Source organism: Pinus tabuliformis, chromosome 2_2 (genome assembly GCF_031772625.1).
Source record: "Pinus tabuliformis cultivar Carrire ecotype Pingquan chromosome 2_2, CPIR1, whole genome shotgun sequence".
NCBI classification, from domain to species: Eukaryota; Viridiplantae; Streptophyta; class Pinopsida; order Pinales; family Pinaceae; genus Pinus; species Pinus tabuliformis.
Genome location: NC_142300.1, coordinates 669,822,964 through 669,849,238, shown reverse-complemented (window position 1 = coordinate 669,849,238; position 26,275 = coordinate 669,822,964). Strand labels below are relative to the sequence as shown.

General features: G+C 45.2%; 1 protein-coding gene across 1 annotated transcript in view; it reads left to right on the top strand.

Moving 5' to 3' along the window:
- Positions 1 to 300: 300 nt before the first annotated feature.
- The window catches only part of LOC149194401 (uncharacterized), a 41,846-nt gene continuing 15,871 nt past the window's right edge, over positions 301 to 26,275 (top strand). Inside the window, exons 1-3 of the mRNA XM_089407664.1 lie at positions 301 to 502; positions 19,984 to 20,188; positions 20,276 to 20,577. Of these exons, the coding sequence (XP_089263790.1) occupies positions 301 to 502; positions 19,984 to 20,188; positions 20,276 to 20,577 (709 nt within the window). The remainder of the gene's footprint in view (positions 503 to 19,983; positions 20,189 to 20,275; positions 20,578 to 26,275) is intronic.

The following is a 26,275-nucleotide window of genomic DNA, read 5'->3' as shown; positions in this document are numbered from 1 at the left end:
GGCGAGGGCGTGGGCAGCCCGGGTGGCGCCTGCACGAGTGGGGGCGCCCTTGTGCAGGTGCCACCCGGGCCGCCCGCGCCCTCGCTCGGCAGGCAGGGCGATTCTGGGAATCGCCCTGCCTACCGGGCAAGGGCTCGGGCGGCCCGGGTGGCGCCTGCATGAGGCCGCCTGTAAGGTCCCGCGGTTCGGCCCGAAGTGCAACCGCGACTGGACTGAGGCGCGCAGTTGGAAAGTTAAACGAGCAGTAGGTTGAACGAAGTGCGAGCTCCCTTGGATATGCGATGGAGTATTATGCACATAATGAAGGTTGGGCGAGCTACTTATATGCGTGAGGCATGGTGTAAAACATATGGAGGCCGACCAACAAATGTAGTGAAGCCGACGGTGGGTGATACGTTTGGAGAGGAGGCCGACTTGAAGATTAGAGCATTTGCGATGGCGTATATATTGGAGGTGCGATGGAGGCATTTCCATCATCGCTCAACAATCACTCTTCGCTCATGTGAGTAAGGTGCAGGTCTAAGTGCGCAGAGCTAAGGAGAAGAGGCGCAGATCGGAGATGTGCCCGTTCCTGGGCAAGGCCGCACAAAGGAGACTTGCTTGACTCGGTTGTGGGTGAAGGGCGCGGGCAGGAGTGCCCAACAGTTGGGTGAGGCGTGCATGGGTGTGTGGCGCTTGGCGGTTGGGTGAGGCGTGCATGGGTGTGTGGCACCCGGTTTGTGCGATGACTTGGCATGGGTTCTTGGGTGACTCAGGTGAGCCCCCGCCCATCATGCAAGTGTGCACGGTGACTTGATGAAGTGTTGATATTGTGAACGGAGGTGTGTCTTGGGCAGAGGCACCCGTGTGTGGCGACTTGGAGGTGCGCCCAAGTTGGGAAAACAACACGATTGTGCGACGAGGTGAACAAAGGGTTGGTGAGTCGTGTGGCAATCGTGCGGAGGTGCCGATGAGCTAGGCAACCGAGTTTGCCGAAATTGAAAATTGGCTAAGTGTAAATTTGGGGTTTCCTAAGATTTAACTTGTAAAGCTTTGTAACATTGAAGATTGTATAGTATATTGATTCGGGCAGACTCATATTGCAGGGAGTTTCCCCTTCCTTTATACTGTTGTGCATTTCTTTTGTATAATGCTATTTATGTGAATGTTATGGGCTTTCACTTTTATAAAGGAATACATTAAGAATACTTGGTAATGAAAATAAAACTAAGTATGGAATGTTAGGCGTAGTCTACAATCGTAAGTATTGGTGAAAAGAAAACGATTGGTAGTGTCGCACCTCGCTATAAGCGGTTGAAAGACTACCGTAGGTGTAGGGGCATGACAGTTGGTATCAAAGCAGGCTGATGACTGGGTTGACGATGAAGTGATGATCCCACTGCACTATCGTGACAGGTGGTATCAGAGCTCATGGTTAGAGTTGGTGAACTAAATAGGGGAGTTGATTCTACGAAGACCGAAGACTTTAAAGGGAGCTCAAGTTTTGCAGGTGACAGGTGGAATATCAGGATGATTCAGGTGAATGGTGAAACAGGTTTAGCAGAGGCGAAGCTTAGTGCTTGGGCCAAGCTGAATGACAAGGCATGGCAGGTTTGGAAGAATGCAAAGGGAAGCTCTTGCTTACCTTATACAGGTTAAAAAAGATGAAAGAAGAGAATCCCCAGATTCGAAAGGAACTTGAAGTCTTGGAAAAGAATGTTGAAGACGAACTTCTTCAACTTGGTTGGACAATGGAGCAAGATGAAGTTGCAGATTGTGCTAACAAGGAAGAGGAAGCTGTGATGACCAAGGATGTTGCAGATGTGACAACGATGGAGGATGAACTTGAGATTGATCAAGTTGGACCAGGATTGTGCAGTTTGTAGACATGGGTGAATGAGGATACTCACATGGAGGAACCTCATGATGATGTAAGTACTGTTGATACTTATGTTTCACTTGAGCATTTGGTAGATGGACCGTATGCAGGGAAGGGAAAAGTCAGTTTGCCGATGCTAGGGAGGATCTTACCATGGATGTCTACGATGAGACCTTGTATGGAGAAGCAAGGGTTGTTGATTGTTGCAGGCCTTGTTGGGGTTGTTTGTGACCTTATGGTAGAAGGTGCAGAGGCCCGTGACAAGGGAGGAACATGATGATTGTTGTGGAGGATTGGGTCATGCTTTAGCCACATGGAGAATTGGCTAAGTGCCCGACATGACTCATGGATAGATTGAAGGGCACACACTTGGGTATGATGATACTTGGGTGGACTTCTCATGACCGAGACCAAGAGAAACTCTTGGTGGAACCTTCAGTGGGGGAGCTATGATGGAGAGACTCATGTGATGATGATATGGTTGGGTGATCGAGTTCACTAGACCGAATATTGCAGACTTGGATGGGGATGACTGATTATTGTGATGAGTCTACTTGTTTGGACTACATGGGCAACTTAGTCATGGACATCAAGGTGGGAGACATGGAGCATAGTAGTCTTATGCAGGGACATGATGTAGGAGCACTTGTAGAAATGTCATTTATGGGAATCCAGTGAGGAGTGCTAGGGCAGGAGTGTTGTGCAGGTGGATCTGCTGGTGTGACATGGAAACTTACTTATGAGCTGATGGAGAGGTTGTGCAATCTTGTACAACAAGGCCATGGAATTGGATGGAGTTATGAGCAGACTATGGAGCATTCCTACTACATGGAGAGCTGAGGCATCTTGCAAAGACCTTTGGGCTGAGACTTGTATGCTTGCTGAGATGTTGGTTGGAGATGACTCATGGAGCTCATGATGACATGAGGTTGTGACTTTTGGGGACTTCATATATGGTGGACTTTGGAGGATCTGATGCATTGAGGAGCTGAGGTTAGAGACATTGATGCAGGATGGGGTGCATAATTTCAAGTACATGTATGGGAATGGCTTGAAAGAGTGACTTGATGTGGAGGATCGATATGAGACACTTTGAAGTGATGGAGTTACAATGATGATGATGCCTTGGTGGCAACACTTGGGCATGGGTTGAGCCAAGATTTAACCGCTTTTGACACATGGGAGCTAATTGATATATGATCAGGGGCAGCACATGGATAGATGAGACAGGTGTATACTTGTTTCTATGGCAGACTTGAGGGATGGCACATTGCAGATATGATGGAGGTTGCTTCATGGACCTGGATGTGGCACATCGACAGTCAGAGTTTGATGAGATGGTATCTTCATGTTGAGAAGGCACACATATGGATGATGATGTTGGGGTAGATGTAGCTGATTTCATGCAGCACATTAGTACCAGACATCATGGACAACATGTTGCAAATGAGATGAGGGCTACTTCATGGACCTGAGCATGGCTTACACGTATATGGAGATGGATTCTTGATCGAGTTGAGGATGTGATGGGATGTTTTGAGAAACGACTGATGGTGGCATGAGGATGTGCATTATCATGGTTTGAGCGTGACAGTTGGATTAGCTACCCAACTAGTTCAGACATGGGGGTCGACATGTACAGAGATGTGTTAGCATTGTGTTGGAGTATCATGGCAGCAGTTCACATGAGGACAACACATGATGAGGTCGACACGAGAGGTTGCAGGAAGCATGTAGCTTGGATGGAAGGACTAGCCTTCCATGATGGGGAGCAACATGTGGAGATTGTGACAGGGTGATCGATGATCATGGATTGAGATGATTTCCGATGTATGACATACAGATGGGGTATATACCTTGGTATGGTGATCTTGGTGACAAATGATTGCCGGGACGAGACATGGTGGAGACAGTGGTTCTACATATGATGCAGAGATGTTTTTAGTATGTGGAGGAGATGACATCATGGATGAGACAAATATTGATGTTGATCTTGGTGGATGGCTACCAGGATGGTATGTTGTCGGGGACGACAACGACTTCAGGTGGAGGAGGATGTAAGGTCCTACGGTTCCGCCCGAAGTGAGACCGCGACCGGATGGAGGCGCGCAGTTGGAAAGTTAAACGAGCAGTAGGTTGAATGAAGTGCGAGCTCCCTTGGATATGCGATGGAGTATTATGTGCCTAATGAAGGTTGGGCGAGCCACTTATATGCGTGAGGCATGGTGTAAAACATATGGAGGCCGACCAACAAGTGTAGTGAAGCCGACGATGGGTGATACGTTTCGAGAGGAGGCCGACTTGAAGATTAGAGCATTTGCGATGGCATATATATTGAAGGTGCGATGGAGGCATTTCCATCATCGCTCAACAATCACTCTTCGCTCATGTGAGTAAGGCGCAGGTCTAAGTGCGCATAGGTAAGGAGAAGAGGCGCAGATTGGAGATGCGTCCGTTCTTGGGCAAGGCCGCACAAAGGAGACTCGCTTGACTTGGTTGTGGGTGAAGGGCGCGGGCAGGAGAGCCCGGCGGTTGGGTGAGGCGTGCATGGGTGTGTGGCGCCCGGTTTGTGCGACGACTTGGCATGGGTTCTTGGGTGACTCAGGTGAGCCCCCGCCCGTCATGCAAGTGTGCACGGTGACTTGGTGAAGTGTTGAGATTTTGAATGGAGGTGTGTCTCGGGCAAAGGCACCCGTGTGTGGCGACTTGGAGGTGCGCCCAAGTTGGGCAAAAAACACGATTGTGCAACTAGGTGAACAAAGGGTTGGTGAGTCGTGTGGCAACCAGGCGGAGGTGCCGACGAGCTGGGCAACCGAGTTTGCCGAAATTGAAAATTGGCTAAGTGTAAATTTGGGGTTTCCTAAGATTTAACTTGTAAAGCTTTGGAACATTGAAGATTGTATAGTATATTGATTCGGGCAGACTCATATTGCAGGGAGTTGCCCCTTCCTTTATACTGTTGTGCATTTCTCTTGTATAATGCTATTTATGTGAATGTTATGGGCTTTCACTTTTATAAAGGAACACATTAATAATACTTGGTAATGAAAATAAAACTAAGTATGGAATGTTAGGCGTAGTCTACAATCGTAAGTATTGGTGAAAAGAAAACGATTGGTAGTGCCGCACCTCGCTATAAGCGGTTGAAAGACTACCGTAGGTGTAGGGGCGTGACAACGCCCTCGTGCAGGTGCCACCCGGGCTACCCACGCCCTCGCCCGACAGGTAGGGCGATTCCGGGAATCACCCTGCCTACCGGGCGAGGGCGCGGGCGGCCCAGGTGGTGCCTGCACGAGGGGCGCTGTAAGGCCTTCGGGAGATTAGTGCGACGGGCACCGGCAAGTCGTGCACGTGGGCGGGTGCGCGGGCGAGCGCATGGGCGCGCGGACAAAATGTGCGACGGGGCACGGACAAAATGTGCGACGGAATGCGACGATATGCAAAACACTTATGCGACTAAGTGTGGAGCGTATTACATATATATGCGATATTGAAGAAGTGTGCAAGCCGACTTACAAATGAAGCTTGGGGCGCATGGATAGTGGTTTTGGGGGTCGGCCAAGGTGTTGCACACCCCTTGTAAACCCACGCAAGTTTGGGTATATATGTGAGAGCTCATTCAAACAATGAACTTCACATCTCTTCTACGCATAAGATCAAGAGACAAGTGAATAGTGCGTAGAAATAAGAGGAGCTGCGCATATCTCATGCGCTCCTCTTGAGGGTGCACTTGAAGGTGATCTTGAGGTGATCTTGAGTCGGTTGAAGAGTGGGCAAGTTGTGCCCGAGGTGCGGTGGATGTGCAGATTTGTGTAGGACTTGGTGAAGAGGTTTTAAGTGGCTCGGGTGAGCACTTCTCTTTGTGCAAGGGTGCACATGTATTGTAAAAGGCAGGGTTGCCTCTCCGTTGTAATATTTGGCTAAGTGTAGACTTGGTTTGGCAAGGCACACTTGTACATTGTAAAATTGATATTCTTAATATATTGTCGGGCAGACTCACATTACGGGGAGTTGCCCCTCCCCTTTATACTTGTTGCAATTGTTGTTGTTCTTGGTATAATTGCATGATGATAATGAATGAGTATGGGCTTCATTAAGTATAAAGGATAATTGCATTTTACTTGGTTGCGAAACACAAACTAAGTATGTTAATGTGAAGTAGGCGTAGTCCACGAATGTTAGTATTGGTGAAAAGAAAGCGTTCGGTGGTGCCGCACCTTTTTACAAGCGGTTGGAAGACTACCGCAGGTGTAGGGGCGTGACAGGTGGTATTAGAGCTCGAACAGGTTTGGGTGTTGGATGGTGGAGACTAGATCGAAAAGGAAGAAGAAGCTGTTAGAGATGGCAGCTGGGTCTCAAGTTGGGTCTAGCCATGAAGCCGGGACTTTATCACTTATGGAAAGAATACTGCAGAGGATGGAAGCCATGGAGTCTTCCTGGGATATGAGGGAGGACTTGCTCACTAAGGAGCAAGAGGCCAGCTCGAAGCTAAGGGAAGAAATTGATGAGCTCTGAATGCAGCATGAGTACATTGATCTTATGTGTACACAACTCGAGATAAGGGTCAAAGAGGTCGAAGAAGCAAGGGATTAGGGTCTTGCAGAGATCGTGAACTTGAAGGGATCTCTTGAAAGGGTAAACAAATCTCTTGATGAAGCCAAGGATGAGATCGCGGTGTTGAAGAAGGCCATGAGGCATAACTCAGGTGGAGGAGTGCCTCATGTGAAGGTCAAGGAACCGGAACCTTATGATGGCACAAGGAATGCAAAGACTCTTGATAACTTTCTATGGGACATGGAGCAGTACTTGGAACGGTTGAGTCTACCTGATGGTGAAACACAAGTCAAGGTGGTTGCTCAGTTCTTGACAAAGGATGCTAAGATGTGGTGGCGAAGGAGGGTGGATCAGATTGTCAATGGCAGTGCTGATGACATCACTTCATGGGATGACATGAAGAAGGCTTTGCAGACCCATTTCAGTCCTCAGGATGAAACGTGGGAAGCAAGGACGAAGATTAAGTACATCAAGCAAACGTGAAGCCTACAAGCATACTAGCGAGAGTTTGCAAGTGCAACTTTGGAACTTCCCGACATGGCAGAAAGGGACAAGGTGTTCAATGTCATTATTGGGTTGAAGCCTTGGGCATGCAATGAGGTGAAGAGGCAGAAGATTAGGACACTTTTGGCAAGGCACACTTGTACATTGTAAAACTGATATTCTTAATATATTGTCGGGCAGACTCACATTACGAGGAGTTGCCCCTCCCCTTTATACTTGTTGCAATTGTTGTTGTTCTTGGTATAATTGCATGATGATAATGAATGAGTATGGGCTTCATTAAGTATAAAGGATAATTGCATTTTACTTGGTTGTGAAACACAAACTAAGTATGTTAATGTGAAGTAGGCGTAGTCCACGAATGTTAGTATTGGTGAAAAGAAAGCGTTCGGTGGTGCCGCACCTTTCTACAAGCGGTTGGAAGACTACCTCAGGTGTAGGGGGCGTGACAGGCGCCCTCGTGCAGGCGCCACCCGGGCCGCCTGCGCCCTCGCCCGGCAGGTAGGGCGATTCCAGAAATCGCCCTGCCTGCCAGGCGAGGGCGCGGGTGACCCGGGTGGCGCCTGCACGAGGGGGGGCGCCCTTGTGCAGCCACCACCCGGGCCGCCTGCGCCCTTGCCGGGCAGGCAGGGCGATTCTCGGAATCGCCCTGCCTGGCGGGCGAGGGCGCGGGTGGCCCGGGTGGCGCCTGCACAAGGGGGGGCACTGTAAGGCCTTCGAGTTGCGGGCGCCGGGCGAGGTCGTGCACGAGGGCGCGCGGGTAGGCACGCGGGCGCGTGGGCGGGCGCACGGGCGCACGATGCGACGGACTTGCGACGGAGTGCGGAAACAATGCGACATAAGTGCGACGATACATGCGACAATGTGAAAAGTGCTTGTGCGGCTAAGTGTTGGAGCGCACCTTTATATGCGATGAAACAATTGCATACAAGCCGACTTGTAATAGAGTTATATGTGGGCGTGTGGTAATGAACTGTGGGGTCGACCATGGGCTGGACACCCCTCCAAACTCACATAGAGTTGTGTATAAACAAGGAGAGCCTTGAGGTCATTTGCACCAACGAACTTGGTGTCTTCTCTACGCACAAGTAAGGGGTAAAAACCTGCACAGATTTAGATAGTGCTGCGCATAACTCATGCACATTATCTAAGTGTAGTTTTGAGAGTTGTCTGGTGCCTGTTGAAGCGAGGGTATGGTATACCCGGGAGTTCGATGTATGTATGTGCAGGACTTGGTGGAGAGGTATAAGTGGCTCGGGTGAGCACTTCTCTTTGTGCAAGGGTGCACATGATTGTAAAAGGCTGTTCTATGCCTTGATTGTAAAATATTCTAAGTATAGACTTGGAGTTTTGCCAAGTATACTTGATGATTGTATTATTGAAAAACTGATATAATATATTGTCGGGCAGACTCACATTACGGGGAGTTGCCCCTCCCCTTTATACTTGTTGCAATTGTTGTTCTCGGTTTAATTGCATGATGATAATGAATGAGTATGGGCTTCATTAAGTATAAAGGATAATTGATTTTACTTAGTTGCGAAACACAAGCTAAGTATGTTAATGCGAAAGTAGGCGTAGTCCACGAATGTTCGTATTGGTGAAAAGAACGCGTTCGGTGGTGCCGCACCTTGCTACAAGCGGTTGGAAGACTACCGCAGGTGTAGGCGCGTGACAATTGGTATCAAAGCAAGGTTTGCTCGTGAAGATTGAAGCTTGTGAACAGGTTCAGGTGTTGAAGCATTGAAGCCGGTGTACACTTGACATGTGAGAACAAGACTTCAGTTTGAAGCTGGTGAGCAGGGTTGCTCGTGACAGGTACTTGCAAGTGAAGGAAACCGTTTCACACGAAGTGGAACAAGGGTTGGTTCAGGTCGCAGGTGAATTGGTAAAGATGTCTATCTTGCAGAAATTGGGTTATGCTACCTTTGAAGAATTTGAAGGAAGTCTACTTGAAGAGTCAAAGGAAGTAAAACAAGGATTTGCAGAATGTGGCAAAAGGTTGTTTGAAACAAGGGATGCTCTTCGTGCCTTGGTCAAGGAAGTGATTCTGATGAGAATAGGGAAGAAGCCCTTCAACTTGCAGAGGAAGCAGACTTGATTGAAGCAGAAATCAAGGAGCTTGAGATGAGACAGAAATTGAATCAGAGGAAGTGGGATTGCCTATCTCTTGAAGTGAGGTATCTCTTAGCCTTGAAGAGGAAGGTTGAGTCTGATGGAAAGAATGAAGATGCTTCTGTGGGGATGATGCAGATACTTGGTGCTTCTGCTACTACGGAAGTGGCCTCTAGAAGGGATCCTGAAAGGAACAAGTTGAAGTATGTTCGAATGAAGGTTGGAGGTGCTGATGTGCTCACTATGGTGGATAGTGGGGCTTCTCACAACTTCATGGGCAAAGATACTGCGAGAAGAATTGGGCTGAAGTTTGTACCGGCAAAGGCACAAATGAAGACAGTGAATTCTCCTCCTATTGAGATTCTTGGTATCGCTGAGAGGGTGGACACTACACTTGGTGAATGGACCGGGAAGGTGGACTTCACTATAGTGCGGATTGATGACTATGAAGCTGTATTAGGGATGGAGTTTATGAAACAATTTGATGCTATGATCATTCCACATTTTAAGAAGCTCTACATTTATGATGGAAGGGAAGATGTACCCATTGGTGTGCCAACCATTGGTGTGACTAGGCCTGATTGTAAATTGGGAGTAATGCAAATGGAGGATAAGGAGAAGGTGAACAAGCGGTTGTCTAGTGTTGAGGCAAAGCTTGCCGAACAGTCATTGGTCATCAAGACACTTTTAGATAGCATCTTGGATTTGACAAGAAGGCTAGAGTTGGTGGAGGATGATGATGATGATGATGAGATATATGTGAGGCCGGATGTCCAAAAGGAAGACCGGGTTGCTTATCTACAAAGGATGGAGATTGAGGATCGTGATAGGTGGATCGAGTTGATTAGTGAGGGAGAGCCTTCAGGCTCTACTCCCTCTACATCTTCTTAGATGGATGAAGAAGATGGGGCTCATTGTTAGCTGCTCATGGCAGTGAGTCCTTAAACATGTTTGAGCAGGCATGACTGATGGTGTAGGGATGGCTTGGCATCAAGCATCATGACATGTTGCAGATGGGATGGATGGAGTTTCCATGGAACTGAGCATGGATTATGGAGATAGATTCTTGATGAGTCAAGGATGTGGCAGATGTTTGAGGAATAGCTGATGATGGAATGAGGATGTTCACTCTCATGGTTTGAGCGTGATGGTTGGATTAGCCACCCAACTAGTTCAGACATGAGGTCCGGAAGTGTACAGAGATGTGTTGGCATTATGCTGGAGTATCACGACGAGGTTCACATGATGACATATGGATCGAGATGACATCTTATGGAGAGCATACTGTGGAGGTGCATGCCTTGGTATGGTGAGCTTGGTGGCAGTGATCATTGAGCCAGAACATAGTGGGGAAGAGTCTCTACATATGTTGCAAGGATGTTTGCCTTGCGAAGAGGAGTTCACATCACAGTTGAGTGATGATCTTGGTGGATGGCTATCGGATGATATGTTGTCGAGGACGACAACAATTTCAAGTGGAGGAGGATGTAAGGCCTTCGAGTTGCGGGCACCGGGCGAGGTCGTGCACGAGGGTGCGCGGGTAGGCACACGGGCACGTGGGCGGGCGCACGATGCGATGGACTTGCGACGGAGTGCGGAAACAATGCGACATAAGTGCGACGATACATGCGACAATGTGCGAAGTGCTTGTGCGGCTAAGTGTTGGAGCGCACCTTTATATGCGATGAAACAATTACATACAAGCCGACTTGTAATAGAGTTATATGTGGGCGTGTGGTAATGAACTGTGGGGTCGGCCATGGGGCTGGACACCCCTCCAAACTCACGCAGAGTTGTGTATAAACAAGGAGAGCCTTGAGCTCATTTGCACCAACGAACTTGGTGTCTTCTCTACGCACAAGTAAGGGGTAAAAACCTGCGCAGATTTAGATAGTGCTGCGCATAACTCATGCGCATTATCTAAGTGCAGTTTCGAGAGTTGTCTTGTGCCGGTTGAAGCGAGGGTACGGTATACCCGGGAGTTCGATGTATGTTTGTGCAGGACTTGGTGGAGAGGTATAAGTGGCTCGGGTGAGCACTTCTCTTTGTGCAAGGGTGCACATGATTGTAAAAGGCTGTTCTATGCCTTGATTGTAAAATATTCTAAGTATAGACTTGGAGCTTTGCCAAGTATACTTGATGATTGTATTATTGAAAAACTGATATAATATATTTTCGGGCAGACTCACATTACAGGGAGTTTCCCCTCCCCTTTATACTTGTTGCAATTATTGTTCTCGGTTTAATTGCATGATGATAATGAATGAGTATGGGCTTCATTAAGTATAAAGGATAATTGTTTTTACTTAGTTGCGAAACACAAACTAAGTATGTTAATGTGAAAGTAGGTGTAGTCCACGAATGTTCGTATTGGTGAAAAGAACGAGTTCGGTGGTGCCGCACCTTGCTACAAGCGGTTGGAAGACTACCGCAGGTGTAGGGGCATGACAGGTGCCCTCGTGCAGGCACTACCCAGGCCGCCCGCGCCCTCGCCTGGCAGGCAGGGCGATTCCCATAATCGTCCTGCCTGCCGGGCGAGGGCGCGGGTGGCTTGGGTGGCGCCTGCACGAGGGGGGGCGCCCTCGTGTAGGCGCCACCCGAGCCGCCCGCGCCCTCGCCCGGCAGGCAGGGGCGAGGGCGCGAGCGGCTCGGGTGGCGCCTGCAAGAGGGAAGGCGCCCTCGTGCAGGCGCCACCCGGGCCGCTCGCACCCTCGCTCGGCAGGTAGGGCGATTCCCGGAATCGCCCTGCCTGCCCGGAGAGGGCGCGGGTGGCGCCTGCACGAGGGGGGGTGCCCTCGTGCAGGTGCCACCTGGGCCGCCTGCGCCCTCGCTCGGGTGGCCCGGGCGGCGCTTGCACGAGGTTGGGCGCCCTCATGCAGGCGCCACCCGGGCCGCCCGCGCCCTCCCCCAGCAGGCAGGGCGACCCTACCTGTCACGCCCCTACACCTGCGGTAGTCTTCCAACCGCTTGTAGCAAGGTGCGGCACCACCGAACGCGTTCTTTTCACCAATACTAACATTCGTGGACTACGCCTACTTTCACATTAACATACTTAGCTTGTGTTTCGCAACTAAGTAAAAGCAATTATCCTTTATACTTAATGAAGCCCATACTCATTCATTATCATCATGCAATTAACCAAGAACATCAACAATTGCAAACAAGTATAAAGGGGAGGGGCAACTCCCCGTAATGTGAGTCTGCCCGACAATTTTATTAAGAATATCAGATTACAATACAACAGTGTGTCTTGGCCGAACCAAGTCTCACACTTAACCAAATTTTACAATAGACAGGCCACCTGCCTTTTTACAATACATGTACACCTCTTGCATAAAGGATAGTGCTCACCCGAGCCACTAATTCACTTTACCAAGTCCTCCACAAGCCATACTTCAAAATTCACCCAACACATGGCACGCTTGCCAACCATCAACCAAGATACAAGTCTGCGCAATCTCCAAGACTTAATGCGCATGAGATATGCGCATCTCCTTCTCCAAACTGCGCACTTTTCCCTCTTGCGTAGATGCTATGAGTGAATGCGTTGATTGCAAATGAGCTCTTCATGCTCCTTTATATATACCCAACTCTGCGTGAGTTTGGAGGGGTGTCCAGCCCCATGGCCGACCCCACAGTTCATTACCACACGCCCACTCATAACTCTATTACAAGTCGGCCTTGCTTCATTCAATCATCGCATATAAGTGGGAGTCCAACACTTAGTCGAATTAAGTGTTCCTCCATATCATCGCACTTTTATGTCGCATTTCCTCCGCGCTCCGTCACATCCGTCACACATCGTGGTTGAACGCACCCGCGCGCCCGCCCGTGCTTTTTCCCGTGCATGTGCACGATCGCCCGCTGTCGCCTTGCTGCACGAAGGCCTTACATCCTCCTCCACCTGAAATCTTTGTCGTCCTCGACAACATATCATCCCGGTAGCCATCCACCAAGATCATCACTCATCTGTGATGTGAACTCCTCTTCGCAAGGCAAACATCCTTGCAACATATGTAGAGACTCTTTCTCCTCTATGTCCCGGCTTAATGACCACTACCACCAAGCTCACCATACCAAGTTATGCACCTCCACGATGTGCTCTCCATAAGATGTCATCTCGATCCATGATTGTTGACCTCCTGTCTTCATCATGTGTCCTCATGCGAACTGCTGCCATGATACTCCAACACGATGCCAACACATCTCTGTACACTTCCGGACCTCATGCCTGAACTAGTCGGATGGCCAGTCCAACTGCCACGCTCAAACCATGAGAGTGAACATCCTCATGCCACCATCAGTCGTTTCTCAAAACATCCTGCCACATCCTTGACTCATCAAGAATCTATCTCCATAATCCATGCTCAGGTCCATGGAACTCCATCCACCTCATCTGCAACATGCTGTCCATGATGTTTGGTGTCAATGTGCTACATGAAATCAGCCACATCTATCCCAACATCATCATGTGTGTGTGTGTCTCCTCCATATGAAGAGATCATCTCCTCAAACCGACTCTCGATGTGCCACATCTAGGTCCATGAAGCAATCCTTCATCATATCTACAATGTGTCATCCCTCAAGTCTGCCATAGAAACAAGTATGCACTTGTCTCATCTGTCCATGTGCCAAAAGTAGTTGAGTCTCGGCTCAACCCATGCCCAAGTGCAACCACCAAGGCATCATCATCATCGTTGTAACTCCATCACTCCAAAGTGTCTCATAACGATCCTCTACATCAAGTCACTCTTCCAAGGCATGCCCATACATGTACTTTGAAAGTATGCATCCCATACTGCATCAAAGTCTCTGACCTCAGCTCCTCAATGCATCAAATCCTCTAAGTCCACCATGTATGAAGTCCCTAAAAGTCACAACAATCTCATGTCAACATGAGCTCCATGTGTCATCTCCAACCAACATCTCCATGTAGTAGGAATGCGCCATAATCAGCTCACAAATCCATACAAGTTCATGGTCTTGTTGTACAAGAGTGCACAACCTCTCCATCAACTTATAAGTGATAAGTCTCCATGTCAAACTAGCAAATCCATCTGCACAACATCCTTGCCTTAGCACTCCTCATTGGATGTCCATGACACCTCTACAAGTTCTCCCACATAATGTCCCTGCATAAGACTGCCACGCTCCATGCCTCCAACCTGATGTCCATGACTATGTTGCCCATGTAGTCCAACCAAGTAGATTCATCACAACAATCGGTCATCCTCACCCAAGCTGCTATATTCGGTTTAGTGAACTCGGTCACCCAACCATATCACCATCACATCATGAGTCCCTTCCATCATAGCTCCTCCACCAAAGTGTCCACCAAGACTATCTCTTGGTCTCGGCCATGAGAAGTCCACCCAAAACATCACAAGTGTGTGCCCTCCTCAACCTGTCCATGAGTCATGCCGGGCACTTAGCCATGTGGCTAAAGCATGACCCAATCATCCACAACGATCATCAAGTTCCACCCTTGTCAAGGGCCTTTGTACCTTCTACCATAAGGTCACAAGCAGCCCCAACAAGTCCTGCAACAATCGACAATCCTTGCTTCTCCATACAAGGTTCCATCATAGTCATCCATGGCAAGATCCTCCATAGCATAGGCAAACTGGCTTTGCCTCTCCCTGCATACGGTCCATCCACCAAATGCCCAAATGAAACATAAGTATCAACACTTACTTCATCATCATGAGGCTCCTCCTCATTCATCCATGTCCACAAACTGCACGATCCTGGTCCAACTTGATCATCCTCAAGTTCATCCTCCATCATGGTCATGTCTGCAACATCTTCAACTATCACGGCTTCCTCTTCCTTGTTAGCACAATCTGCAACTTCACCTTGCTCCATTGTCCAACCAAGTTGAAGAAGTTCATCTTCAACATTCTTTTCCAAGACTGCAAGCTTCTCTCGAATCCGGGGATTCTCTTCTTTCATCCTCTTCAACCTGCATAAGGTAAGCAAGAGCTCCTTTTCACCTTCTCCCAAACTTGCCATGCCTTTTCGTTCAGCTTGGTCCAAGCACTAGACTTCACCTATGCTAAACCTGCTTCCACTGTCACGAGAAACCTTGCTCAAACACCAGCTCCAACTGAGCTCTGATACCAACTGTCAAGTTGTGTATCAGCTTCAAACCTTCACAAGCAAACCTTGCTCTAACACCAGCTCCAACTGAGCTCTGATACCAACTGTCATGCCCCTACACCTGCAGTAGTCTTCCAACTGCTTGTAGCAAGGTGCGGCACCACCGAACGCGTTCTTTTCACCAATACTAACATTCGTGGACTACGCCTACTTTCACATTAACATACTTAGCTTGTGTTTCACAACTAAGTAAAAGCAATTATCCTTTATACTTAATGAAGCCCATAATCATTCATTATCATCATGCAATTAACCAAGAACATCAACAATTGCAAACAAGTATAAGGGGAGGGGCAACTCCCCGTAATGTGAGTCTGCCCGACAATTTTATTAAGAATATCTGATTACAATACAACAGTGTGTCTTGGCCAAACCAAGTCTCACACTTAACCAAATTTTACAATAGACAGGCCACCTGCCTTTTTACAATACATGTACACCTCTTGCATAAAGGATAGTGCTCACCTGGGCCACTAATTCACTTTACCAAGTCCTGCACAAACCATACTTCAGAATTCACCCAACACATGGCACGCTTGCCAACCATCAACCAAGATACAAGTCTGCGCAATCTCCAAGACTTAATGCGCATGAGATATGCGCATCTCCTTCTCCAAACTGCGCACTTTTCCCTCTTGCGTAGATGCTATGAGTGAATGCGTTGATTGCAAATGAGCTCTTCATGCTCCTTTATATATACCCAACTCTGCGTGAGTTTGGAGGGGTGTCCAGCCCCATGTCCGACCCCACAGTTCATTACCACACGCCCACTCATAACTCTATTATAAGTCAGCCTTGCTTCATTCAATCATCGCATATAAGTGGGAGTCCAACACTTAGTCGAATTAAGTGTTCCTCCATATCGTCGCACTTTTATGTCGCATTTCCTCTGCGCACGTCGCATATAGTGGTTGAACGCACCCGCGCGCCTGCCCGCACTTTTGCCCGCGCCCGTTCACGATTGCCCGCCATCGCCTTGTTGCACGAAGGCCTTACACTGCCTGCCGGGCGAGGGTGCGGGCGGCCCTGGTGGCGCCTGCACGAGGGTGACCCTGCCTGTCGGGCGAGGGCGCGGGCGGCCCGGGTGGCGCTTGCACGAGGGCGCCTGAGCTCAGGGGGGTTCGGGTGAGGCAGGCGGGTGGGTGAGGGGGCCGGCCGGGGAGGCGGGTGAGGGCGCCCGGAGGGGTGGGGCGGGTGGGTGGGCGAGGGTGCCTGAAGCGGTGGGGCGGGCGGGTTGGAGCGGGCAGGTGAAGGGGTGTAGGGTGTGCGGGTGAGGGGGTGCGGTAGGGAGCCCGGGCGGAGGGGTGTTTGGGAGAGGCAGGCTGGTGGGTGAGGGCGCCGGGAGGGTTGGAGCGGGTGGGTGAGCGGGTGCAGGGTGGGTGAGGGAGTGCTCGGTGGGCGGGTTGGGGGAGAGGTAGGGAGCCCGGGCGGAGGGGGTTCGGGTGAGGCGGGCGGGTGGGTGAGGGCGCCGGGCGGACGGGCGGGCGAGGGCGCCCGAAGGGGTGAGGGCATTGGGAGGGTTGGAGCGGGCGGGTGAGGGGGTGCGGGGTGGGCGGGTTGGGGGAGAGGTAGGGAGCCTGGGCGGAGGGGGGTTCGAGTGAGGCGGGCGGGTGGGTTAGGACGCCGGGCGGGGGGCCGGGTGAGGGCGCCTAGAGGGGTGGGGCGGGCGGGCGGGTGAGGGCGCCCGGAGGGGTGGGGCGCCGGGAGGGTTGGAGCGGGCGGGTGATGGGGTGCGGGGCGGGCGGGTTGGGGGAGGTGTAGGGAGGGCGCCCGGAGGGGTGGGGCGCCGGGAGGGTTGGAGCGGGCGGGTGAGGGGGTGCAGGGCGGGCGGGTTGGGGGAGATGTTGGGAGGGCGCCCGGAGGGGTGGGTGAGGGTGCCCGGGTCGGGCGAGCGGGTGGGTACGGCGGGGGCGGAGTAGGGAGAGAGTTGGGTCGGGCAGGCGGGTGAGGACGCCCGGGCCGGGGAGAGTTGTGGGGGTTAGGCCGGGGCGCCCGGGCGGTGGGGCGGGTGAGGGCGCCCGGGCCGCCGGGGTGGGGGGGTTGGGATGCTTGGGGGGGTGAGTGGGTGAGGGCGCCCATGCCGTGCGGGGGGGTGGTGGGTGAGGGCGCCCGAGCAAAATGTTTTATTCGTGATTTACTTTTTTACACTGGAATGTTAATGCATGTCCTTTTGGAATATGAGGGGCGGTGGGTGGGGCGATTGTTGATTAAAATTTATGATATATTTTCGTTGTTAATTTAAGTTAATATGTTTTTATTATTTACTGATTTATGTGTTTCTATTTTTCAGGAAAATGGCATCAAAGAGAATTTCAGTGAATCTTTCTGGACCAAAGACTCATAAAGGTGCATCTAAAAGAAACATTGGTGAACGAACTCCACCTGAGCTCATGACTACAAATCTTTCAAGCGCCTCAAGTGATAAGAAGATGATTTCAGACTAGAAGAATTCAAAAGAGGTGAAATTTCCATCAAGAATGTGGTATGTGAAAGAAAGAGAAAGCGCAAATGTGAATATATATCGAATGATAATGGAATTTTTGAGGTGATGGGAAGAGTCGTAGATATGTGTTCGGTACCGGACATTGAAGTTGTTTACGTACTTACAAAAGCTACCAAGTCACATGAAAGGGTTAAATACCAACTATCATATTCATTGTATGACACGAGAGAGGTATCTACAAAGTTGTGTAGTCAAATCGTAAATGAGATGACACAAAACATCGTAAGTATTATTATTTATAATTGTATTTTGCGTTTTTGAAAGTGTCTCACTATGTTTTTTAACTTTGTTTTTTATTGACATATGATATTTTGTTTGGCAGAATTTCGTTGAAAGTTGTTCAATTAGGTTGGGAGGCATTCATTTCATTGAGAATGATATCATGAAAGTTGTTAGTAGTTTTTACTCAGTGTCAGAAGAAGATATGGAAAATAGGCAAAATGAAGTAATTGATAATGCTACAAAACTACATCCAAAGAATCAGAAAAAAAGGTCTCTGGTGGATAAATCTAGCAAGGGTAAACAAGTTACTTTTCAGAACGATGAAGTTGAAATTGACAATGAAACATATGTTGTCATTACTGAAGATGACATTGGAAATGAGAAGAGCCATAAATCCAAAAGTAACAATGCCCAAGAATAACTCTGGTGGGAATGTTATGACCAAGAAAAGTAAAGTTGATGATTTTGAAGCAGTCATTACTAGCAGTCAAGAACCTAGTGAAACTTCAAAAGAAAGCAGAGAAATCATTACACCAGGAGCTGATTTAGAAGATGGCATTATCAAAACAAAACAAAATGTCATTCGAGAGAATTTGACAAAGAGAAACTTAATTGATGGTGGTCGCACATTTCAGCTTAATGTCAGCAAAACCTATAAAGCAAGTGAAGGACAATGTCAATATCAAGTTAGAAAGCCACATCATCTGCATGTTCACAACTTGAAAACATTGATGAGGTACAATCCATATGCTCATGTGGTTAGTTATGTGCTTCTTGTTGATCCACTTCAAGTTCCCAACAAAGAAGCATTTGATAAGTCAAAATGTTTTGAATACAATTATTATGTGCTTGGGGGGAACCATTCTGTAGAAGCTCAAAGACAATTGATGGAGGAATATCCTAATAACCCACGTTTTGAAACAATGAAATGTATCATTTACGCTGGTTTATATGATACAGAAGCAAAGTTAGTGGCATGGGATCATAATTCAGATAATGAATATAGGATGTCTATGACTTTCATCCAAAGGGTTAGATTTATTCATAGTGAATTTGAAGAAAAATGTGGTGGGGATAGGACAAAAGTTACTGTAGATTTCCGAAAGGAATGTTGTATGGAAATAGGATATCAAATTGAAGAGAAAACCAATTCAAAAGGTGGAAAAGGCAACAAACATAGTGATTTATTCAAAGGTGTTGATAACATTTTCCAATTGGCATTTAGAACTGGAGATGTTTGGAGGTTGATTGATGAGATTTTTGGCATCTGGGAAGACATTGCCATTAAAAACCAGAAGGTCAAAAAGTCTAAGCCATTCATATGTGGCAACAGTAAAATAGCTCCTGAAATGAAGCATCTTCCAGACGATATGACTATCACGCCTTGGAGGCCGATGCAAGGACTGAAAGATGAAAAAATTGTCAAAACAATATTATCTCGTGTGAGGTCAGGAGAATTATCATTGGAGGAAATGTCTGAAGAATTTCAAAAGTAAGTTTCTTGAAATATTTTTATTTATTTCTAGATTATAATTATATTTTAAATAAAACATGTTGTTCTTGGTAGTATTTGTTATACATGTCATTATATTAACTTTTTGTTACTTTATCTATGCAGTCACAAAGTTTACATGAAAATTCAAGAACAAATGCTTAGATTTTTGAATGAAGATAGTTGGGATGATGTCGTACGCAACTATCCAGATTCAAGTTCTACATCAACATTAAAATCTTTTTATCTTGCATTTAAAAATGTATCTTGATTTATACATTCATTTTTATTCACTTGTGTACTATTTTTAATTTATAACTTACACATATATTTGTTTATTTTATAAAAGAAGAGAAAGGATGATAATAGAGTGCCAGATAGTTTCAAAACCTTTATCGAAAAAAATAAAGATCGAAAGACTAAGGAAGCAACGTATTAAGGATATTCAACTTGATCCAACTCTTAATCATTTCATTTGGAATGGGCTAGACACTATTCAATATCAAGTAATACAAGGCGACTGTGAAGACATTGCTAAACTCATACCTAAAAGGGATTATGCCCTAATCATTGTAGATATTCCCCATGGTTTCAATATTCCAAACATTGACTATGATAGTGACCCTTATACTTATCAAGCTTTTAGTAAAGTGGTTGCGGGATTTGTAGAAGTCACGTCATCACCATTATGGAGATTTGTGACATTTCATTCAGACACACAATTGGCAATGATATTGTCAAGCTTCAAGGGGAAAACAAATTCAATGATGCAGCTTACATGGTAAGACGTTTAAAATGTATGTTTGATTAATGTTGAAAAATTTATTTATGTACAAGTTAATTTAACTTTTACTATTTCATGTTACAGGGAAAAGTCAAATCTTCTTCACAATGAAGATCAACAATTTATAAATGATTGTGAGTTCATTCATATTGATAGTTGGGCAAAAGATGATAGCCATATGTCTATGATTTTTAATCGGGTAGACAGAAAGAGTCATAGCCAAATACTGAGTTATGATGCTGTTGTGAGAAAACTAACATATGAAGACAAAGAAGCAAAAGGAGAGATAGTTAACATTTATCAACAACCACAATTATTGATTAACTATCTTATAGACATTTGTTCAAATGAAGGAGATTGGGTTTTGGATTTATTTTCTGGATCAGGTAAGTTTTATTATATGGAATTGAATTTCAATATGTTATTTTTTTAATTAATGTCATTGTACTAATTTAGTTCATTATTTCTTTTGTGCTCGATAATTAGGTACAACACTAGCATGTTGCCTTCAAAAAGGAAGAAACTGCATTGCAATTGAAAAAGATCCAGTGCAGTGCAATCTCATTCAGCAAAGAATTAATGCTCTTCAATTTCTTCCAGATGAAATGCAAGAAATTGGGTTGAAGAAAGGGGACTTTAGTGAATCACGTGTGGCAAAAAAGGCAAAGGAACCCCAACCACCATTACATGGAATGTTTGGAAAGACATACATTGGGAGTTTCACAGACATCAAAGGCCCATTAGAAGAGGAAAATGAGCAAAATGAAACAAAAAATATTGTGGAAGAGGACAATGATGAAACTCTAGAGGACGAACGGTTTGGATTACGTGACATTGTTGATTAAATTTAAGTTATGCTTGTAAATCAAGCTTTGCAATGTTTTGACTTTGACATTTTATGAGAAGAATAAACACTCAATTAGGGTTGTTATATGTTCAATATTGGTAATATGTGATTTTTGCATTGATTTTTAAGTTAATCATTATTTTTTGAAAAAAAAAGTGATTTTTATTATTTTTTTGACATGAAATTCATAGAAAAAGCTATTATTTAACCATTTTTAGTTAAAATTATCGTATAAAAATTGTGATTTTGACATGTCAATTCTAACAAAAAATTATCAAAACGTGTAGTTTTTTAGTTATATTTATGTTAAAAATTGTTATTTTTATGTCCATTGTTAAAAAATATTGTTTTTTAGAAACAATTATTTCATGTCGATTGAAAAATTAATTAAGGATGTATAAATATGTAGAATATCGAAAAGTCCAAATATCGACCTTCTAATTTAAAAATGTAAAACAGTAAAAACCTCACGAAAAAAAAATTTAAAACTATAATAAAAAACAAGAAAATGTGAAGAAAACGACCACTTCAAAAATTATCAAATTTACTAAATAATTATTTACATTTTATACATTAAAAAATTTAAAGCCAAAAAAAAGGCTTTTAAAAAAGGAGTGTGATGCAGAATGCTCACTTTTTTAAATCAGCATGAAAATCACTACCATTCTAAAACGTAGTGTACATAAAAAAAACTAAAGTGCCAAAAACTATGCTCTAAAAAAAACATGTGTGTTTTGCATCACCCATTTTCAAAATCAGGTCACTTTTTAGCTATCTCTATGAAACGGGTAACAATATCAGTTCTTGTTTCAAAGTTTACATTGTTCAAACTGCTATTTATAGTAGTGCTATTTTTAGCACTTCTATTTTTAGCATTTCTTGTTGCCATTTTCAACACTCTGGCATAGGTACATGGGACACTCACACCATGGGGCCTTAAAATTCATGCAGCATATTACCACTAGTCTCCCAAAATGCACCCTAGACCAACATGATGTCTCCAAGGGTTTCACATTGGGGAAATCCACCTTCTAGGGCCAAGATAACAGAGCTAGAGAAATCTAGGAGCAAGTCCACTTTGATGTATGTGGACCATTTTCTACAACCTCTACAACAAAACACATGTATTATGTATTTTTGATTGATGAATTTTCTAGAAAATTTTGGATTTTCTTCATGCGGAAGAAGGATGAAGTTTTCTCAAAATTTGTTGAATTCAAAGCATTGGCTGAAAAGGAGACTGGTCAGATATTGAAAGCCCTAAGAAGTGATAATGGAGGAGAATATGTTTCTTTCACATTCAAGGTATTTTGTGCCAAAGAGGGTATTATAAGAGAATTGATAGCAACCCATAACCCACAACAAAATGGGGTGGATGAAAGGAAAAGAGGAAGCATAGTGGGAGCAAAAAGATCCATGTTGCATGATCCGGGGCTGCCATTACATCTATGGGTAGAAGCATGCAACACCACAACTTATTTGCAGAACAAGAGTCCTCATAGAATACTTGGCATGATCACACCCAAAGAAGCTTTCTCTCAGAGAAATCTAGATGTACCTCATTTTAGAATCTTTGGAGCTACTATGTATTTTCATGTCTCCAAGGATAGAAGGAAGAAACTCAAGCCTATAACTAATATGGGAGTCTTTGTAGGATACACAAAGACACCACATAACTATAGGATGTATTTTCCCTCACTCAAGGTGAAAATATTGAGGAGAGATGTCAAATTGATGAGGATAAGGCTATGAGATGCTCTCTAGAGTGAGAGCTGAGTATATGGCTCTCATGACATAACTCATTGAGAAAAATCCTTCTTCATTTGAGGAAGCAGTTTCTCAATCAGTGTGGGTTGATGCCATGGTGGAATATGAATACATCCTAAAGAAAAATGTATGGGAGGTGGTGCCAAGACTAGAGAATAAGTCACTTGTTGGTTCTAGATGGATCTACAAAGTGAAGCATGCAACTGATGGGAGCATCGAGAAGTACAAGACCATATTTGTGACCAAAGGCTTCTATTAGGTATAGGGGATGGAATATTAGGAAACATTTGCCCCAATGGAAAGATATTCCTTGACCAGAGCCATTCTATCATTAGCTATGCAGATGGGGTGAAATATCCATCAGATGGATGTGAAGACCGCCTTTCTCAATGGTGTTGTTGAGGAAGAAATTTACATAGAGAAAGCAGAGGGATTTGAGAAATATAATAGGGAGACACGTGTGTAGACTTAGGAGAGCCTTGTATGGTGTCAAATAGGAACCATGAGCATGGTACACTCAGATTGAAACATATCTTAGTGGATTTGGCTTCACCAAAAGTGAAGCAAATGCCAATATCTATCACATTGTGGTGGATGGAAAGCTGCTTATCTTGGTTTTGTATGTTGATGACTTGATACTTATAGGGGATGAGTAGTTGATCTAGTTTTTCATAGAGGACCTTGCGAGAAAATTTGAGATGAAGGACATGGGCTTGATGCATTACTTCCTTGGGCTAGAAGTACGGTAGGGTGATGGTGAGCTGTTTGAGAGTCAAGGGAAGTATTCCTTTGAAATACTTCACAGATTTCACATGGAGAACTGCAAGCCTATGGACACTCCTATAACTACAAACTAGAGGAGGGAGGATGCCTCTTCAAGAGAGGTAGTAGATGCTACCATCTACATGCATCTTGTGGGTTCCTTGATGTATATGGTGAACAAAAGGCTCGACATATGCTATGCAGTTAATAAGTTGAGTTAAGCGATGGTGAAGCCTACCAAGTTGTATTAGAAGTAAGAAAAACATGAGGTGAGGTACCTTAGAGGCATAAACAAGTATGGATTATGGTACAAGAGGAAAGAGGGAGTGAAACTCTAAGGCAACACTAGCTATTTTGGGTGCTCAGCTAGTGGAACATCGGTTGTAGACTAGTGTTGAGTGTACAGGTGTTGTATGCATTCAGATGATAAGAATAAGGAATTGCACAATTCAATTTGAGTAATTTCATAAATAATAGGGGCTAATTCAGCAAGGAACAACACAAGGAAATAGGAGCTCAAGCCGAGGAAAAAGTTGAGTAAGTTTAGGTCAGAGGCCTTCAGTGAGAAAAGAGATAGGTTACGCACTTGTAGGGTGTTCTTAGTTGAGAAAATAAATTGTAATAAATCTCTATTCATTTGATTAATTCAAGCACACATTGGGTTTTTTAGTATATTTCTTTCCCCAGATAAAAATACTTGTTGCATGTGTGTTATTTCTTCTTTCTTGTCTAAGATTTTTGTTCTAAATTGTGAATTAATTTCCTTAGAGTAGTAGAATAGGTTTTCATCTTGTGATTTTGATTAAAACTTCATGATAAGCTGTAAATTCACAACCTAATTACTACATGGTATCAGAGAATGTTTCAAATTAGATCAGGAATTTCGAAATTGGTTCTCAGAGGTTCGAATTTGAAGATCAATGTAGCAGGATTTCTTTAGAGCTGAGAAGATGGCCTTCAATGGACTAATGCTATAGTATGCCTTAGAAGGCACCTCAAAGTTGCTTGAATGGTGGACCACATGGAGGCAATATTGGATGATATTTGATTGCTTGAATATATCAAGACAAATATTCCAGTACCACCAACAACTAATGTCTAGGACCTTGCACAGTGGAAGAAAGATGTAGCCAACGCGAGGACAATAATATTGGAGGGAGTATGAGATCATATTGTCTCGAATTTCCACAGAAAAAAAACTTCATTCGCGATGTGGAAATAACTGACATAATTGTTCAAGAATAGTATCGACCACAGGAAGCTAGCACTCAAGGATAAACCTTGAAGTATCAAGATTCAAGATGCAGAAGAATGACATTATACGAAAATATCTAAGCAAGTTCACCTAATGTCGTGATGAACTAGGCAGGGTTGGTGTTACTGTCCTTGAAGATGACTTGGTAATCCTAGCCCTTCTGGGCCTTCCCGAGAGTTGGCATAACTATCAAGATTCAGTGAACGAGAGGGAGAAAATATTGAACTGGGAGTGCTTATGGTATGATTTTGTATAGGAGGAAATAAAATGGAATACCAGAGATGGGACTTCATCCAAGGGTGAGGATGAAGAAAAATTTGCATTAGATGGAAAGGAAAAGAAGGGAAAAGGGAAGAAATCCCAATCCAAACCAGAACCCAGTCAAGGGGGTAAGAAAAAATAATTTAAAAATAAAATGCTTCCATTGTCATGGATTCAGGAACTGTGCCACAAAGTGTCCATAGAAGAAGACAATAAATAAGACCTTAAGAGGAGAAGAAGGTGAAGCTTTGGCTTCAAAATTTAAGCTTGAATTTACCCTCATTGCATGCATGGCTAGCACAATGATGAGAAGCATGTGGTACCTAGACTCAGGTGCATTGTTCCACATGGCAGGGAATAGAGACTTTTTCAGTGATCCAGAGGAGAAATATTTGCAGATGCACATCGAGATTGGGGAAAACAAAAGGTATAGCGCAATGGGGATTGGTACAATCACCTTTTAGAGGGAGTTAGGATCCCCCCTAAGGATCAAGGATGTCATGTTCATTCCAGGCCTAAAGAAAAATATTGTCTCTGTTGCAGTTTTGGAAGACCGTGGTTATGATGTAATCTTCAACAAAGGAAATACAGTATTGTGACACATAGCCATGGGATAGGTGAAGCAGATCAGGGTTTGTGTGAAGAACCTGTACAAAATCTAGATGTAGAGGATTCTGCTTCATTGAGCACAAAGGCGGAGAAGATGCAGAGCTGTGATGTCAGTGAACTTTGGCATATAATACTTGGACATTTGCATCATGGCACTCTAAATATCATGCAACAAATAACCACATGCCTCCCCAAAGGATCACTTGATCAACAAGATTTATACAAAGGATGTACCTTGCGGAAGTACACAAAATCCACATTCCATGATCGGGACAACAAAGCACATGCAGTGCTTGAAAGGATCTAGTCTGATTTCTATGGACCTTTCTCGACAGCCTCCACTGCCAGGCACAAATATTTTTTCATTTTCATTGATGCCTTCTCAGGAAAGTGATGGATTTTGTTCATGCAGAAGAAGGATGAGATATTCTCCAAGTTTGTAGAACTCGAGGCACTAGTTGAGAAAGAAACGGGCAAGAAGGCGAAGGCTGTCAAGAGCGATAATGGAGGTGAGTACGTGTCGGATGAATTTAAAAATTTCTCTACAAAAGAAGGAATTCAATGATATTTGACAACACCCCAC